Source organism: Acromyrmex echinatior, chromosome 5, assembly GCF_024713525.1.
Source record: "Acromyrmex echinatior isolate Ae372 chromosome 5, ASM2471352v2, whole genome shotgun sequence".
NCBI lineage: Eukaryota > Metazoa > Arthropoda > Insecta > Hymenoptera > Formicidae > Acromyrmex > Acromyrmex echinatior.
This window is the reverse complement of record NC_141856.1, coordinates 5,480,114-5,496,392: the sequence shown is the minus strand read 5'-3', so window position 1 is coordinate 5,496,392 and position 16,279 is coordinate 5,480,114. Positions and strand designations below refer to the sequence as shown.

At 35.2% G+C, this 16,279-nt stretch overlaps 1 protein-coding gene across 5 annotated transcripts in view; it reads right to left on the bottom strand.

Moving 5' to 3' along the window:
- Positions 1 to 16,279, bottom strand: part of mura (ring finger protein murashka) — an 83,714-nt gene that overhangs the window by 49,718 nt on the left and 17,717 nt on the right. The window contains exon 1 of one of the 5 annotated variants that reach the window (XM_087406653.1): positions 5,175 to 5,979. The exons of 1 other annotated variant lie outside the window; for it this stretch is intronic. Coding sequence is in view for 1 of the 4 variants with exons in the window: in XM_011068050.2 (XP_011066352.1) it covers positions 5,358 to 5,389 (32 nt within the window). In the remaining 3 variants the exon portion in view is untranslated. Of the gene's footprint in view, positions 1 to 5,174; positions 5,980 to 16,279 lie in introns of those variants that run through there. 3 more of the 5 variants (XM_011068049.2, XM_011068048.2, XM_011068050.2) reach the window with 3 other exon arrangements.

Sequence of the window (16,279 nt, the reverse complement as noted above, 5' to 3'; positions counted from 1 at the left end):
ACTGGCTTTAACTATACGTTCACGGAAACGGCGGAGAGTTAATTTTGCATTTATTTTGCAGTTGTACCTATTTTTTTCTAAACTCGTCATAATGACGTGGAGTTCCGCTTGCGCGACATTTGCATTATCACGTACACTGTACGTGATAATATTACTGCAAACGATGAATGTTTGCATGATCGACGTTGGTGAGTCGATCGTATAACCGAGTCACTTATTCTATTTATTTATCGTGCATAAACGAGGAAACATTAAAGCGTCCAAGAACGGCAAGCCGCGTACACCACGTGAATATACATGTATGCGTCCAATGTTAGGCCGCGGAGACGATCTTCCTTTTTTACATTAAGGATCAGATATACGTTGAATAACATTTTTACATAATGTTTAAAACATTAAAAATTTTTCTGACAGATTTTTACGGTTATCATGAATAACGCGAAGGATAAATAAGCAATATGCCATCCATGTTTATTTAAAAGGAATTTAAATCTAATAAACCAATTAAGTATAAGAAGAAGTGCCAATTATGATTAAACTTATAGATATTGGAATAATAATTCTATATGTAATTTATTTTAAATAAACAGATATTATTTTTATATATATATATAGAGACTGCGCGCCGATTGTGTATACCTATTAGGACTTGCAGCGAATTGAAATAATAATAATCTTATAAATTAAATCTGATCATTAATTTGAAAAATTCTTATTGCGAAAAATATTACTAATTTATCTTTATTCTACTAATTTATTTTAATAAAATATTATTAATTTAATTTGCGAGATTATTATTATTATTATTAGGTATTATTATTTTAGTTTGATTGTGTTACAAGTCCAAAAGTAATAGATACATTTACTGCGGCGCGCAGTTACATATATCTGAAATAAATATTTAAAATAAATTACATATGGAATTATTCGAATATATCCATAACTTTGATCGTTTAGGTAATTAATTATTCATATATTAGGTGTTGGAATTAATTCGTAGCGTTTTTTAATGAAAGAATGTTATTTATTTCACATGAGCATTAAAAAATACATTAATGAAAGTACTTCCCATCACTTGTAAAACGCTACGAATTAATTCCAACACCTAATAGAAGTCTTGTTTCTAATTTATTTACCTATTATTTAAATTTAATATTCTATCTTTAGCTTTTATAAAATAGAGGTTTTATTTAATTGTATGGTATCTGAACTTCGCGACAATCTCATTTAAAAAATCAAACAGGTTGACATTAAATACTTTTGCGTAATTAATTAACACGAAGAATAGGCACACGTGTTGCGTTACATTGACCTTCGCATTTGTTTATGGCATTTATTGCCGATCGTCATGTTTTCTCTTTCATGAATCGTGTATAAATATTATTAAAAAATACCGCACCATTTTTCTCTCGCGCGCAAAATATCGAATTTTTCGCGACATTGGAAGCTGCAAAATAACCAGACGTAATTCAACGCAGTTGTTCCAATAGAAAAGTAATAATTTCATTAACATCTTTATGCAAAATGTCCTACAGGGTGTCCTAAAACTAATGGTACAAACGGAAATGTATGATTCAGATGATTCTACATAAAAAATAATTAAAAATAAATCTAACTTTCTTAAATGAAATTTTGTTTTCCAAGAAAAACTTTGAATATCCGTCATGAATATTCAATATGCGATCACATTAAATTGATTGTATGTAAAATGATATTGCGCAAAAATATTGTCAAACAATTGAAAGTAAACGTGATATTTTTCGAATATTATTAAATTATTTGTTACTTAATTCGTGATATTATGTGTATTCCAGTTTCAGTTTCAAGAATGACTGGTAATCGGCGCGCAATTTGCATAAATTGGAAATTCATACAAAAATATTATTTGATATCACGATTTGCTTTAGGCCGAATAAGGCCTTCTTCACTTAGTCACGTATCGATTGTTCAATTGTCATTGAAAATTTAATTACATGAAAAATATTGATACAAAAATACAAAGGACATATTTATGGGGGGCATATAACGGGCAATAATTTTCAACAGTTTTTATGATAATAAAATAAAATTCTTAATCTTGTTTTATTATATTCTTTTGATATTTGTAATAATTGGATTTAAAATCATAAATACGTGCACGTTAAAGTGCATGCGTACCCAACGAATATACAAAATTATTTTTCTGAAAAATATATAAAGAAGTTTTATTCTACATTTTCAATTTATTTTTTCATGTAGGATCATTTCCTTACAGCTTACATTACAAGTTCTGGAACACCATATATAAGCGTTTCGCACACAGAAAAGATAGTTTCGTTAAAGTATCTAAAAATTTAATTAGAAACTGAATAGACCTGAAAATAATTTCGTTGGATCATCAAAATAATTATGTATGACGCTTAAACTGGTTGTTAGAATGTCAAAACTTTTTGCAACATTGCTCATCATGCTTGAGATTGCTACGTAATTTATTTGGATGGTCCAACACAATTATTTTCAAATCTGTATCTGGCTAAATTTTTCTAGATACTTGAACAAATTCATTCTTTTCGTGCTAAGCGAAAGAATTGCTTCGCAAGCTTGATCGAAGAAGCTCGAAGATTCGAGCATCAGGAAAATTACGAAAGGTGATACATCGAAGATCGTCGATGACTCTCGCTGTGTCGCAAGACAAGTAAATATTTCATTCCAGTGACGATATTAGCAGCGTTTTGCAATGTCGATTTGAATAAAGACGCGCCGCGAAAAAAAGAAGCAGAAGAAATACAATACATCCGGAATAGGAAGTTGTACGTCTACAGAAACGTACCCTCTGTTCCAAGATTAATCTCCTCTAATCGAGGCACACGAATTCGTTTTATTCAAATATACAGACGACGTAATTATATCTATTCTATTCATAGAGCCAGGAACAAGACGCGATAATGACCGAAAGCGTAATAAGCGAGAAATAAGCCATGTGTTCATTCAATGAAAAAACATGCTCTTTCGATTGTGACCTTTTTCAAGCGATATATTCAAACATCTCGAGCGCAGAGTTAATGTACTTTTCCATGGATTACAACGTATAATAATCTTCCAGTAATAATAGAAGATAAATGTTTATCACTGCAAAATATTAGATATTAATGAATACATCAATGTACAAAAATGTGGTCTCGGAATTATTTAAAATCGGTAAAAACCATTGGTCGATCTTTGAACAAAAACAAACGATGAAATATCCCATTTAAGACTGATTTAATTCCAGTATTAATATTTTAAGAGAGTTATCTGGAATTATTAGAAAATTAAAAATTCGAAATTTCTCAAGAATTACAAAGGCAGCAGCCTCTCGTAATCTATCTTTTCGTTAATAATAACACTTTAATCTAACTGATTTAACTTTAAATTTAACACCCTGTATGAAATAGAAATTTTGTAACTTTGGTAACCTTCGCAACGATCTTATTTTAAATAAACGCGGCCGCATTGTGTGCATTCAGGGCTGCGTTCGGAAACGATACTTCCTATCATTTTATCCTTGTTCACCCAATGTTAAACAAGGATAAGACGATACATGAGGACACTCGGATAACATTTCGAAATACAATCCAGAACGACAACCTGCGCTTAGTAAACGGTTGTTCCGAATCCACCCATTAACTCTTAAACGTTCACACTGTATTGATATATTATAGATATAGCATACCCTCAACCCAATTCTTTTGCTTTATAACTGCTTTATAACTTTTATAAACACGATATATCATATTGTAAAAATTGTTTTCAATCAAAACGCTAGATATTATAGATAGCGAAGGAACATTACCAAGTAAATGAAAATATATCTTTATTAATAAAACAGTCACGAGCAATGAAAAAAAGCATAAAGCGTTTGGAAAAATCACAAGGCGTTTAAATGTGGATGACCAACAATCTCTAATAGATAACACCGTGTATAAATCGATACTTTCAGGACGCCCTGTATAATCCCGATGAGATCAATCGAGTGGCTAACGTGCCTGACTCACGATTAATCTTAACGTCCTTAACGAGGAAAAAAAAGGGGAGAGCTCAACGAGCACGGGGTTCTGCGAGATACCGAGATATTAGAAATCGCGATTAACTCGATCGCCGTCGTATCCTCGTCGGGGATACGACACTTCCCAGTTCCCGTCGTATCCTCGTCATCGCGAGAGTAAACAGACTGTTTGCGCGACAGAGAATTCGAAATCATTCCGATTTTCATTCCCTGTTTACGTCTCGCGAGAGACAGACGGAGACGCGGGACTCGACATCGGTTGACGACATTGTATGAACGTCTGTATGTATGTATGTTTGTACGTACGAGAGGTTTCGTTTGTGCATAGTGTCGACGAGGACTCGTTCGCGTTAAGCAAAATACAAGTCCCAAAACGCTACGAACGGCGCAATACGGTGAAGCGAGCAAAACAGTTGCGGAGCTACGTCGTCGACGGGAAAAAACTCCTTGGCATTCGCGTGTGTCACGGAATTGGCAGTAATACAACGATCGTCGTCGACGACGATGACGACGACGACGACGACAACGGTGATGACGGCAGCAGAACTCTGAAACGTTCGCGACGATGACAGAACAATTGAAGGGTTTGCTGCGACAATGACCTAACTTACTTTTTATAAAAACGGAGTAAATAAACTCTAACTCATTTACTTTCCAAGTTTGAGTTTCATAACATAGTTCTACCTTGCGACGTTGGTATTTTTTCCATCACTTTAATTTTAGACTTTATTTACTCAGTTTTTATCAAAGATAAAAAGCAGAATTATAGTCCACTGTTGCAGCAAGCCCTTGAATTTTCCTGGAAGAAGAAACAATGCGGGCGGAATGTGTAATAGAGGAGAGGTAAGATAAATAGATAAATAACAAATTTTTTAGCTCCGGTTACCGGTGACACGGTCCTCTCGACAATTGCAATGTATAGAGAGAGAAAGAAGAGAGAGAGAGAGAGAGAGAGAGAGAGAGAGAGATAAAGAGAAAGATATATGCGATATCACACGAAGGTCCGTCATTTCCGTTCGCCGTGTGCATTTCGTGTGGCATACGAAAGTGCCCACGGCAGTCGAAGTGGGTATCGATTCGGACAAAACAATTGTAGTCAAGTCGCGGTCATAACGACCCGAGGTACACTTCTACGCATTTGCAATGATACCGAGGCCGTATAGAGTCGCCGTGTAGAGTCTTTAGTCACCGCCCAGCTCTCAGTTGTCCTCGTCCTCGTCGCCGTCGCCGTCGCCGTCGCCGTCGCCGTCGTCGCCGTCGCCGTCGTTGTCGTCGTCGGAATCGTAATCGTTATCACAAAGAAGAGGAACACGATGTATAGAGTTTGTCCTACCGTATGGGGTAACACTCCCGCGTCGCTGTCATGCCTCCACGTCGTGTTGTTCCCGTGTACGTGTTACGTGCGTCTATGTACGTGCGCTCACTCGCACGCGCACCCGTCCGTGTGTCCGTATCTACGGGTGTGTGTTTTGTGCGTGTATGTGTGTACGAGAGCAGCCGTAGAAGTGCGAGAACAGAAACCACGGCGATATTAAGACCAGACGGCGGACATGCACGGCGTAGTATATGACACACCGACTGAAAGCGGAGAAGGAAACACTCGCGTGCACGACGTACGACACACGCACGCACGCACGCACGCACGCACGCACGCACGCACACACGCACGCTTTACCACTGATACACTCTCGCTTCAGAGCGCGCGCATCATCCTCGCTCACTCGCGAGTTCAGGAGCGAAACACTGCGAGTCTCTCCGCGCACTCAAGACACAACACCTCATCAGACAGTGACGCACCACGAACTGCCACGAAGGCACGAACGGCACGAACTGAATCCGACTGAGCACTGAGCACTCAGCCTGAGCAGCAGCTCCGAAACGCGGAACGGAGGAGTGGAGGGGGTTGCCAGCCGCAAGGTGGGGGAACTATCATTCCCGTGCCTCGTACCCCGTGCCCCCTATCCATAGTGCGACGAACGATTGAGAAGGGGATCACAGGTGCGGACGCACAACGTCAAGTACCACGTGCAGATTTCAGGACTTTCAACTAGAGACTTTCAACTATCCGGAAAATATCCGATATCTGATATTTATTATCTTTAATTATCTGATTACTTTTTATTATCTGATCGGATAACTGGATATTATCATTAACATCCGGTTATATATGTATACCCGACTGAAATTTTATAAGTTTGAAAGTTTGTGTCATTAATATAGAATTTTATTGAAATTTTATATGAAGATGGCCAGATTGTGGCCGAAACATTTAATGTTTTAATTAATATAATAATAAGTAAATATCACAAATTATAACCTGTGGTGTGGTTCTTTATGCTCTTTTTGTATCTTGTTTTTTAAATTGATAACCACGTGAATTTTTTAACTTATTTTAGAATTTTATTCTTTTCAGTTAAAATTCTTGCATACTTATGGTGCTTTTGCACAGTTATGGTGGTTTATGTCAATAATCGAAATAAATGATTGTCATTGGAAAATTACTGTTCGTTATGAAAAATCTATTAATATTAAACTTTGATTGCTAAGCATTGTTGAAACTGTATTGCAAACAATCTTGTTCCACAGCCGATTATTATATCCAATTATTATATCGCTATTTTTCTTTTGCTTTCCCTTTTTTTTTTAAGAATTTTGAACAGAAAATATCCTGCATTCGGCCGGATAATTGTCTACTGGATATCGGATATCCGGTGTCATATTCTTTTCAGATATTTAATATCTAGAGATGCATTTCAAAACTTGATTTTGTTAATTTCGAGTATTCTTATCTTTGTTCAACAATCAGTGAACAACAAGGATAAAATGATACTCGGATTGACAGAGTCAAATTTTGGAATGCAACCTCGGTAATTTTATGATCAACATTCTTACTTTCAATTACATTGTGAAAAAGGTACTTAAGATTACATGAGTATAAAATTTGTATAATTTATAACGATACATGTCAACATTTGTACTAAATAAAGTGGATAATTTTTACCTTTCCTTGTTACAAAAAACTGCACACTAATGCATACTTGTTGTAATTTTTTACAATATAAGATTGTAAATACGATTTAGATTTATTAATATTTGAATGATTAAGTCACCGATATTCGATTATTCGAATTCAGATATTCAAATTATCCAAACAATTCGGATTTTAATGAATTCGAAAAAACACATCAAAAGAACAGAAGATTTCCGATAGGAGCGATTAAATCTATTTGAATCTACGAATCTGTCATTCTCTATCTATATATTTGTTAATATGTAACTAAATTATTCATAAAAACAGGACAGAAAAAGACTGATTGCTAGGTTAGCTAGGTTTTATTTAATTATTCTTGCCTTTCTCTAAAAGAACATTCTCTATAGTGAAAAACATTGTTACAATCTAAAGAATCGATCATATAAAAGCACAAGCTAATTGCTATATCTTTTTTTATCAAAATTGAAAGATATTTTAACTTACGTAGTTCACGTTCCTAAAAATTGTTTGAATTATACATATACCGTGGTGACATTAGTTATCGACACGTTTCTTCGAGCAATTTCTCCAACTTCTTTTATTTTGTATAATTAATATCAAAAATATAGATAGTGAAATTATATATTTTATTTATTCAATAAACTTCTTACGTCCTCAATAAATATTATATGGTCTTCTTTAGAGTAATAATAAATTTGTAATAATTGAATAAAGTACGCAATTTGAAAAATCACAATAACCGACACATTAAGGGAGTGCTGGAGGAAAAAATTGTATTTTAGAATTGATTATTTATGACGGCAACAGAAGTTAAGTAACAGAAGTTAAACACAAGTTATAACTTAAAACTAATCACAAATTATTTGTTTAAAGTTCTTTAAACGTAATATAGATAATTTTTGTTATGTTATGTTATCCTTAACAATCTTTACTCCTATTTTGATTTGTTTTATTTTTTTTTCTTGTATTATTTTTCTTTAGGAAGTATTTGAAATTAACTTGTATCACTTTCCCTAATTGAAAGTAGGTAACATTCTAGCAATGTATTTAGAATACAATTCATATATAATAGAAAATTCGAAAATTTTCGATTTTTGTCATTTTTCGTGCAATACGTTAAAGAATCTTTTTTTCTGTAGAATATTTGAAATATGATAAGGAAGTAGTGATTGTGTAACTGATTGATATAGTAGTTTGTCACGAAATATCCTTACCAAAAAAAAATTCTAAAATCATATTATAGTACACTCTCCATTATATTTAAATTAATTGCATTTTCAATTATATTTCAATTATCAGTTATCTTTCTGTCTAGTAAGCATTGTACTAGTTGCAGTGTAGTCGTGCTGACTTCTATCATATTCATACGTACATAAATTTCTTTACGTACGTAATAAATTAAATTAAATTAAAATAAATTAAATTATTATTCAAAAAATATTGCGCATGATACACAACGTCGTATCTTACTTTTATTACGAAAAGAACGAAATGCTGAAATCTCAAAATTTAGATAGATGCAAATTTGAACATAATTTTATTGGACCAAAATAATTATATAGAAAATTCAAGCATGCTAAGCACTGTTTTAAAAAATTTTGACATTCTAGCAATCAACTTGAGCATCTTGAGTATATAATTATTTTAATAATTCAATAAAATGTATCTAGCTAAATTTTTTAATATTTCAACAAAACCATTCTTTTTGTGTACAAAAATACTGAAAAAAATATCTTAAATATCTAAGTAATATTTTCTTCAATAGTACTAATTGTAAGTAAACACTTCTTTATTGCAAATAAATATTTACTGTAAATTTAATGTAAACATACATTACTTGATTTAAGTATTACTTTCTTTTTTTGAATATTTATTTGCAGTAAAGAAATATTTACTTAGTACTATTCAAAGGAATTTTTCTTTTAGTGCACTTTTGTCCAAGTCAACGTATTATTAAATCAGATATATCATTTGTAGAATTATAAAATGAGATTATAATATTTAACAACTTTAATAACGGATAAATTTAGCGATACTCGCCAATACTCATGGGAATCAAACAGCGAGATTGCTAGAAAGTAATATACCATATATACGCCATATATAAAAGCGATATTATACGTCCCAGTCGAATTATGGCAGCGCAACAATTGGAATAAACACTACAAACTCTCTTATCCAAGTTATTACCGAAATATATCTCCATTTGATATACACATTTCTCATCACTGACGCAAATAACACAATCACACAATCATTCCATTATAAAGCGCGCAAAGCGATTCGTTATCGAATCTAAAATTCCATAGATCGCGTATAATGCACCAGTTAATCGTAAATTCATTAATAAAAAGTGCAAATTATTATTATTAGCAATCTCTCAATTAGTGCCATTTTATTTTCCAATCCTGCCGTTCTCAATTTCAAGTCGTTATTTTCCTATGTTAGTAATATCATTCCAATCGAATGTTGTTTTGTTTCATCGATTTAAAAAAAGGATTAGAATAGATAATAAGGAATAAGCTTAAAATCAATTTTATATTACGCGAAAAAATAAAATCAATGTTCAACAGAATTATTTTTGTTATACAGAATTATTTATTTCCAAAACAAAAGGAAATTCTTATTTCATAATTAATTTAGAAATGAAGCGCATTTTTAGGTCAATTTATCAGATTAAATTATCATATTTTGTGTATGTAAAAACTTCAGAACAGATATTTGTTACTTTCGAAGTCTATTATTGTATATTATCTATCTTCGCGCGCGCGTTTTATACATAAAAAATTTTACAATTTTCAAAGTTTAGCTATGAAACATTACGCGACATAGAATAATCTGTGAAATGAATATGAATATAAAAACGTAAGAAACGTACACAAATAGGAAATTTTAAAGATATCATTAAAAAATCAGTAGTCTTATCCTATACGTAAAACGTCATCGTCGCGTGAATAAACATCACTAGAATCGAAGTTATTGATGACTTACTTTACAACGGCGATATTATACGAGTCAATATCTTATATTATATTATTATTGTCGTTTTCATCGTATATAAGCGATACTGGCGTTTTAAGGATTCAGTAATTTACGAGATTGCACTTTTTTGATAAGTAACACGAAATCGCTTTATTCGGATATGCTCCGTGATTACAAGCACGTATCGTATCCGGTCGACACGACATCGGGATTCGAAGGATTCTCTCGCGAGTTTCATCCCTACGAATGTACAGCCCTGGGACGCCACAGGGCTTAATATCTCTACGAGGGTAACAGAGAGGAAGGAAGATAGGGGCGATCTTACAGGAGGGAGTGCTGATGCTCGAGCCGTAAGCGCGACGAAGGGACCATTCGAATGAAAAAGAGAAGAAAAAGAAAGAGAAAAAAAGGTAGGGTCTATTCTCTCTCTCTCTTTCTACGGAGAGAGAGCACCGCGTCGACGAGGACCCCTTCCTCTAAAAAGCCGCACCCACACGGGGATCCAGAGAACTCGCTGACACAGCCCTGAGGAAACTGAGTAAACACACACTCTGTGACGCGCCCGTGCGCGTAAAGAATACCGTGAGGATACCGAAGAAGCGACTGTTTGAAATCGCTATCGTTTCGACGAGATTAGAATATTAGATTTCCATGGTTGCGAGCTGCGACGCGTTAACGAGATTTTTAACTATCGCGATTGGCAACTATCTAAACGCAGCGATTAATGCGCGTGTCGCAATTCTTATTTATATGTCAAATAGTACTTGCCCAAGAGTTCAGTTTTCCTGAAATTACACATAGGTCCTTAATTTTTTGTTTCGTTTTTTTAAATTTTCCTATCTAGGAAACAGGACAGTGGTATTTCTTTCCCGTAAAAAGTAACGATAGTCAGAAATAGACGGCAGGAAAAGCGAAAAATGTCGCACGAATTGTGAACAACGCGACTTTCGAACTGAATGAGATGCTTATAAAATTAAAAATCTACAAATTTCAATTTACTAATATTCTGAAAATAATTAATTCGCCGAATTATTTGGGTATGTATAACCGAATTATATTCGGAATGATTCGGATCTTAATGTTCAAAAAATCGCGTATAACCAAATTCGCGAATTTATTAACTCGAATTCAAATTATTCATTGGAAAGAGAGTTGTATAATATTTTTATACGAGAAATAAAACAGATATATCTTTAAGAAGCATGTCAAATTTGATTGCAATTGTAATAAAAATATAATTAAAATTTTTTTAATAGTACGTTATTTTTAGTGTACATTGTATAATTTTATTTTAATTAAATTTCTTCATGTAAAACGTTTCAATAATCTTGATTTCATCTTTATTTTTGTTTAATTTTTTTAGTTTGATAATTCGAATTAGATTTAATTTTATAAATATCTCTCTCTCTCTCTCTCTCTCTCTCTCTCTCTCTCTCAATTTATTTAGATAATCCAAGCATAGAGATATTTCAACGATTAGCTAATAATTGTTTTGAATATTACATTATTATCCCTCGATATTTATAGTTCTAATCTAAACCAAGTTAGCAAGAAACGAACGATTACGAACGTGACAAACTTTCCTTTCGATATCCATTGAAATAAGACGAAATACATTCAATGTCAATGTACATACGTTTAGTCTCGTTCGTATTCGCGATGTCGCGCCACTCGTCCATACTCATCGAAGAAATTTGTTTATTCGTGTTTATTCGCGTTCGTTTGCTCGATTTGGATCCAACTTAACGCATGCGCTTTTTAATTCTATTGACTTACGACGCGACGTGATGGTTTAGTTGTTCGTGGAAAAGTCATTGGATGAATAAAATCTATCTTGTACTGTAAAAATAGTAGATATATAAAATTATGTAAACAAATGTGTATGATATAGAAATATATAAGTACGCCGTGCATTTAATTACAAAATGAATTTATAATTTTTATACATTTATTATTGATATACTTTTTCCATTGTATGGCGTTCATGTAATTCGCATACTTTTTTACAGTGCGTAAAAAAAATGCGTACATAGATTCACGCGTCACTGATGATCGTTGAGCGGCTCTCAGCCAAAACTCGCGGAACAATATCGAGCGAGCGACTCTCGCGTGCGCACCGCTTACGTTCACTTTTTAGCTTTGCGGACGTGGAATAAATTCTACCCGGGAATTTTACACGTAAGTAGGTACTCTTATCGACGTCGAATCTCTTCTACTTGAAGTTATATCTCGTACGATGATACTGTAACACCGTCTATACGTGTTACGATCCGTACTACGATCGCGCGCCTGCCATTGCGCAGCGCCATTCTCTCGTCATAGACGCTATCATGGCCGAGCACGCCGAGTACGCTGATAACTCTCTGAGTTAAGCCAAAATCAACACACAGAGCTGCGGATCGGGCATCACGCAATGCAACAGCCGTTTCGTGAGTGCGTCATCACAGTGCATCACGTCACGTCGAGTGACAAAGCTTAAGATGTTTTGTTTTTTTTCTTTCGTTCTCTCTCTGTCTTTTCTCTTGCTTTATATCTTTCGTTCTGTTTCTTTCTCACGACTCGTCTCTAGACGATATCGTGCCAGGCGGTACGTCAAATTTGGTATAGTAAAGATCGATTGCTTCTTTCTTCTTCTTTCTTTCCGAATATCCGTCCTTTTAGAGACGTAAGGAAAAGTTAAAAGGAAAAGAAGGCGTTTCTCCCCCACTTCGCTATTTACTTTATACCTTTCATTTTCTCGTAATGTCTTCCTTCTTTCTGTTTCGTCCCTGCGTTCTCTCTCCCTCGCCCCTCCCTCTCTCCCCCCCCCCCCTCCACCGAAATCCCAGACGGGAAAGTGAGTTTCGGAACATGACTGTTAATTTTACGTAACGAGCGTACAGCCCGCGCTCAGCAGGAACGAGTTCTCCCTTCTCTCTACCTCGTATGTTCTCGGAGATCCCAAATCGATAACTAAGTTTTCCGATTCGTTGGCCTAAGTCGGCCGATGGTCGAAGGTTTCTACGCTCTTCGAGAAGATTTTTAGTTTCTTTAAGATATCGCATGTCGTAACAGAATGATATGTGGGCATCAATTTCGTTTATTACGCATGATATGATACGTTAAATTTTGGCGATTAGAATTAAAAAACCGATAAGAATTAAATACATTGACCGAATCGATAATGTTTGATAATAAAAAAATAAAGAGGAAGAGATAGATATACGTTTCCAATATACGTCCCCTTTTCTTCATTATTCGATCACTTACGCAGAAACATAACAGATTTATCTTAAAAGAGGAATAAAGCAAAATATCTCGGATACTTTCTTGCTTTCCGATGTCAATTCCGCTATCTGTTCGCGAGCGTTACGGAAAAGGTGAGCAGATCTGCGCACGTGGGATCTCTTCGAAGAAATCTGTGTCCGTGTGCGAGGTTGCGTGCGAAATAACGCGGATTTCGTGCCACGCGTTTGTAACGCGGGGGAGGGGGGGGGGAGGGAGAGAGAATGGGAGGAGCTCCGCTTTCTGTTCTCAATGACGATATATCGATGCGGGCACGGGAAAGCGTCTTACGGGACGGTACTTGCAAAATTGTGTGTTGCGATATTCACAATTATGCGTCTTCGTACGACAAAGAACACGGCCCGTTTGTCAATATTTCAAACGACAGAGCCGTGCACTGATTTCACAAGGTGCGTGCGGAATAGGGACAAAGGTGAGGATCGAATGGAGGTAGGATAGGAAGAGGAGGAGAGCAAAGAGAGACAACGGAGAAGCGTGAAAGATAAAGCGGGATACAGAACGAATAGGGTTGCTTCACTCTGTATCAACTATGCACCCTTATCAATTGGAAAATTGGTATGTGCAATGGGAACGGAAGAGGAGGGGAAAGGCTGTATCGTACGAATGAGGGTGATGGTATAAGGACGGAGAGCGCGAGACAAGAAGGGAAGGGAGGACCAGTGCCGGATTTACCGTTAAGCCACCTTCGCGAGCCCGGTTAACGTTGAAAGCCACCACATAAGTAACGTTTCACAGAATTCTATATCGTTATTTTTTTCACAGTTATTATAAGAATCGATTAATCTCTCATAATTTAATTTTTAACATTCTCGATGTAGAAACTTATCACGTATCGTCCATCATTACACATAAGCATAACAAATATTTCTATGTATTCATAGCAACGCAAAATGAAATATTACAGTGAAACAATAATTTACTAATATAATAAATATAATAAATATAATAAGTTATACTCTTTTGTTTTCGTAAAAAAATGTCATTTCGATTACAGATGGTGGAATAAGGTTCCTAGGAATTAAAATCCGTCATTGGAGAAAAGGTAGATAAAGAATGAGAAGATAGAAAGAGAGAAAAAGTTTGTTAGGTTTGTGTTTTCGGGAGAGCCATAGAGGTGAAAAGATATCTTTGAGTAACACTTATTTCACTGCTTATTGGACGCGAGGAATGACGAGTAACGAGCGACATCCAATGAAAGTTTTGCTTTTTCTCACGTGACGATGTAAAACTGAGCTCTCATTGGATATCGTTGCTCATTGCTCATCGCGTTCAGTGTGGAGTAGGCATAAAGCGATTGGCGATATAACCTGAAATTTTTCTTGCTAGCAGCACGTTCGCCGACGAGTGACATCAAAGATGTTACCGTGTCGACGACCCGCATCGTCTATGCACCCTTGTGAATTGGAAAATTCCGCGTTCGCTAGCGAAGAGACACGGAGAAGAGAGTACATATAAAAGACAGGGACGTATCTAGCAAGCGACTGGAAAAGAGACGAAGAGAGAGCTAAGAGGAAAAGGAAGAACTAACATATGTAAAAGGCGCAGAAGAAAAAATGGAGTATTACAAACGTATTCTCTATTATTATGCACTAATTTATAATAGCAATTATTGATGTGCTTCGTTATATTTTCTTTTACTAGAATTATTGCTTATTAACAATAAATAAATGATATTATGTCAGTATATATTAATATGTATATTATATGTACATCGAAGTTGTTCATATTGATCTTTTTTTATCTATTTATGTGTTTTTTTATCTACACATTGTTCTCAAATAATCTAAATTATGACTAAAAAAAAATGTCTTTTTATTTATTATTTCCAAAGCTAATCTCGCGAAATCTCTATACACTTTTAATCTCTTGTAAAATAAAAAAAATGATCTTGACAGTTTCCTTACGGAAAGACGTACTCCAAATTCTGTGGCAAAAATTCAGAATGCAAAAAGGGGGACTCGCAGGCATTTATATCTCGAAAGAGAACGAGAGAAAGGAACAAAGGGGGTGGGAGTATATAGAAAAAGGAGAAAGATAGAGCGAAGATTGATAAGGTTGTGCAAGGCGCATGCGTTACTCGGGCGTTGTGGGCGTCGGAAACGTGTTGACACACGAGAGAAACCAAGAACGAAAAAGAGGAAGTCGGAAGGGAAGGAGAGAGATAGAGCGTCGCGTGTGTAGCCATAGAGCTCTAATGCCAGAACGTCAGATCGCCCGTATATATTATATGTACCGTCTCTCGATGCGGTTCCCAAGCTGCGGATCCCGCTCTATCGTTGCTGTCGGTCCTCATGAGAGCCACCCAGCGGCGTCGCGCGTTGCCATAACCACCGTACAACGAATGGAGATGCGCGATCGTGGAGATCCACGTTCGATCGATCGCGACGGGCGACAGGCTAATAAGGGGGAAATTATTGTGCGAGTTTAGAGCGGTGTGCTCTCTCGTCCAGCAGCGAATCGCCCAGGGCCGAGCATCGGATCGCGGAATCCCTCTTTGTCGTAACGTATCACAAAACTAAAAAAAAAAACATAAAGAAGAAATATGTACGCTCCGATGCAACCGAAACACTTAGGACATTGCAATTAATTCTAATTGAGAATTCAGTTTCATAAATGCAACAAAATTTATTTTATCATTTTATTCATTATAATTGTATTCTTATGGCTATGACTAAACATAGGAATCAATAGATACTTTTCACGCTTTTTAGATTAACTTATAGTCAACTTATATAAAGTATTCTCTTTCAAAACTCTCAGACTCAGTGAATCAACTCACGGAAAATAAAAAATAAACATTTTCTGTTAAATTTTGTATTTAGGGAATCTGTTTATCAATTCAATAGAATCTACACACATACGATTTACATGTCATTGACACATTACTGTCGCACATCAATATCGTATGTGTACATACGTACAAATTTTCTAACTAATTAATCTTTCACTAAAGATCTAAACGTAAAAAAACTCAACATTATTTATGTCTAGTTCAA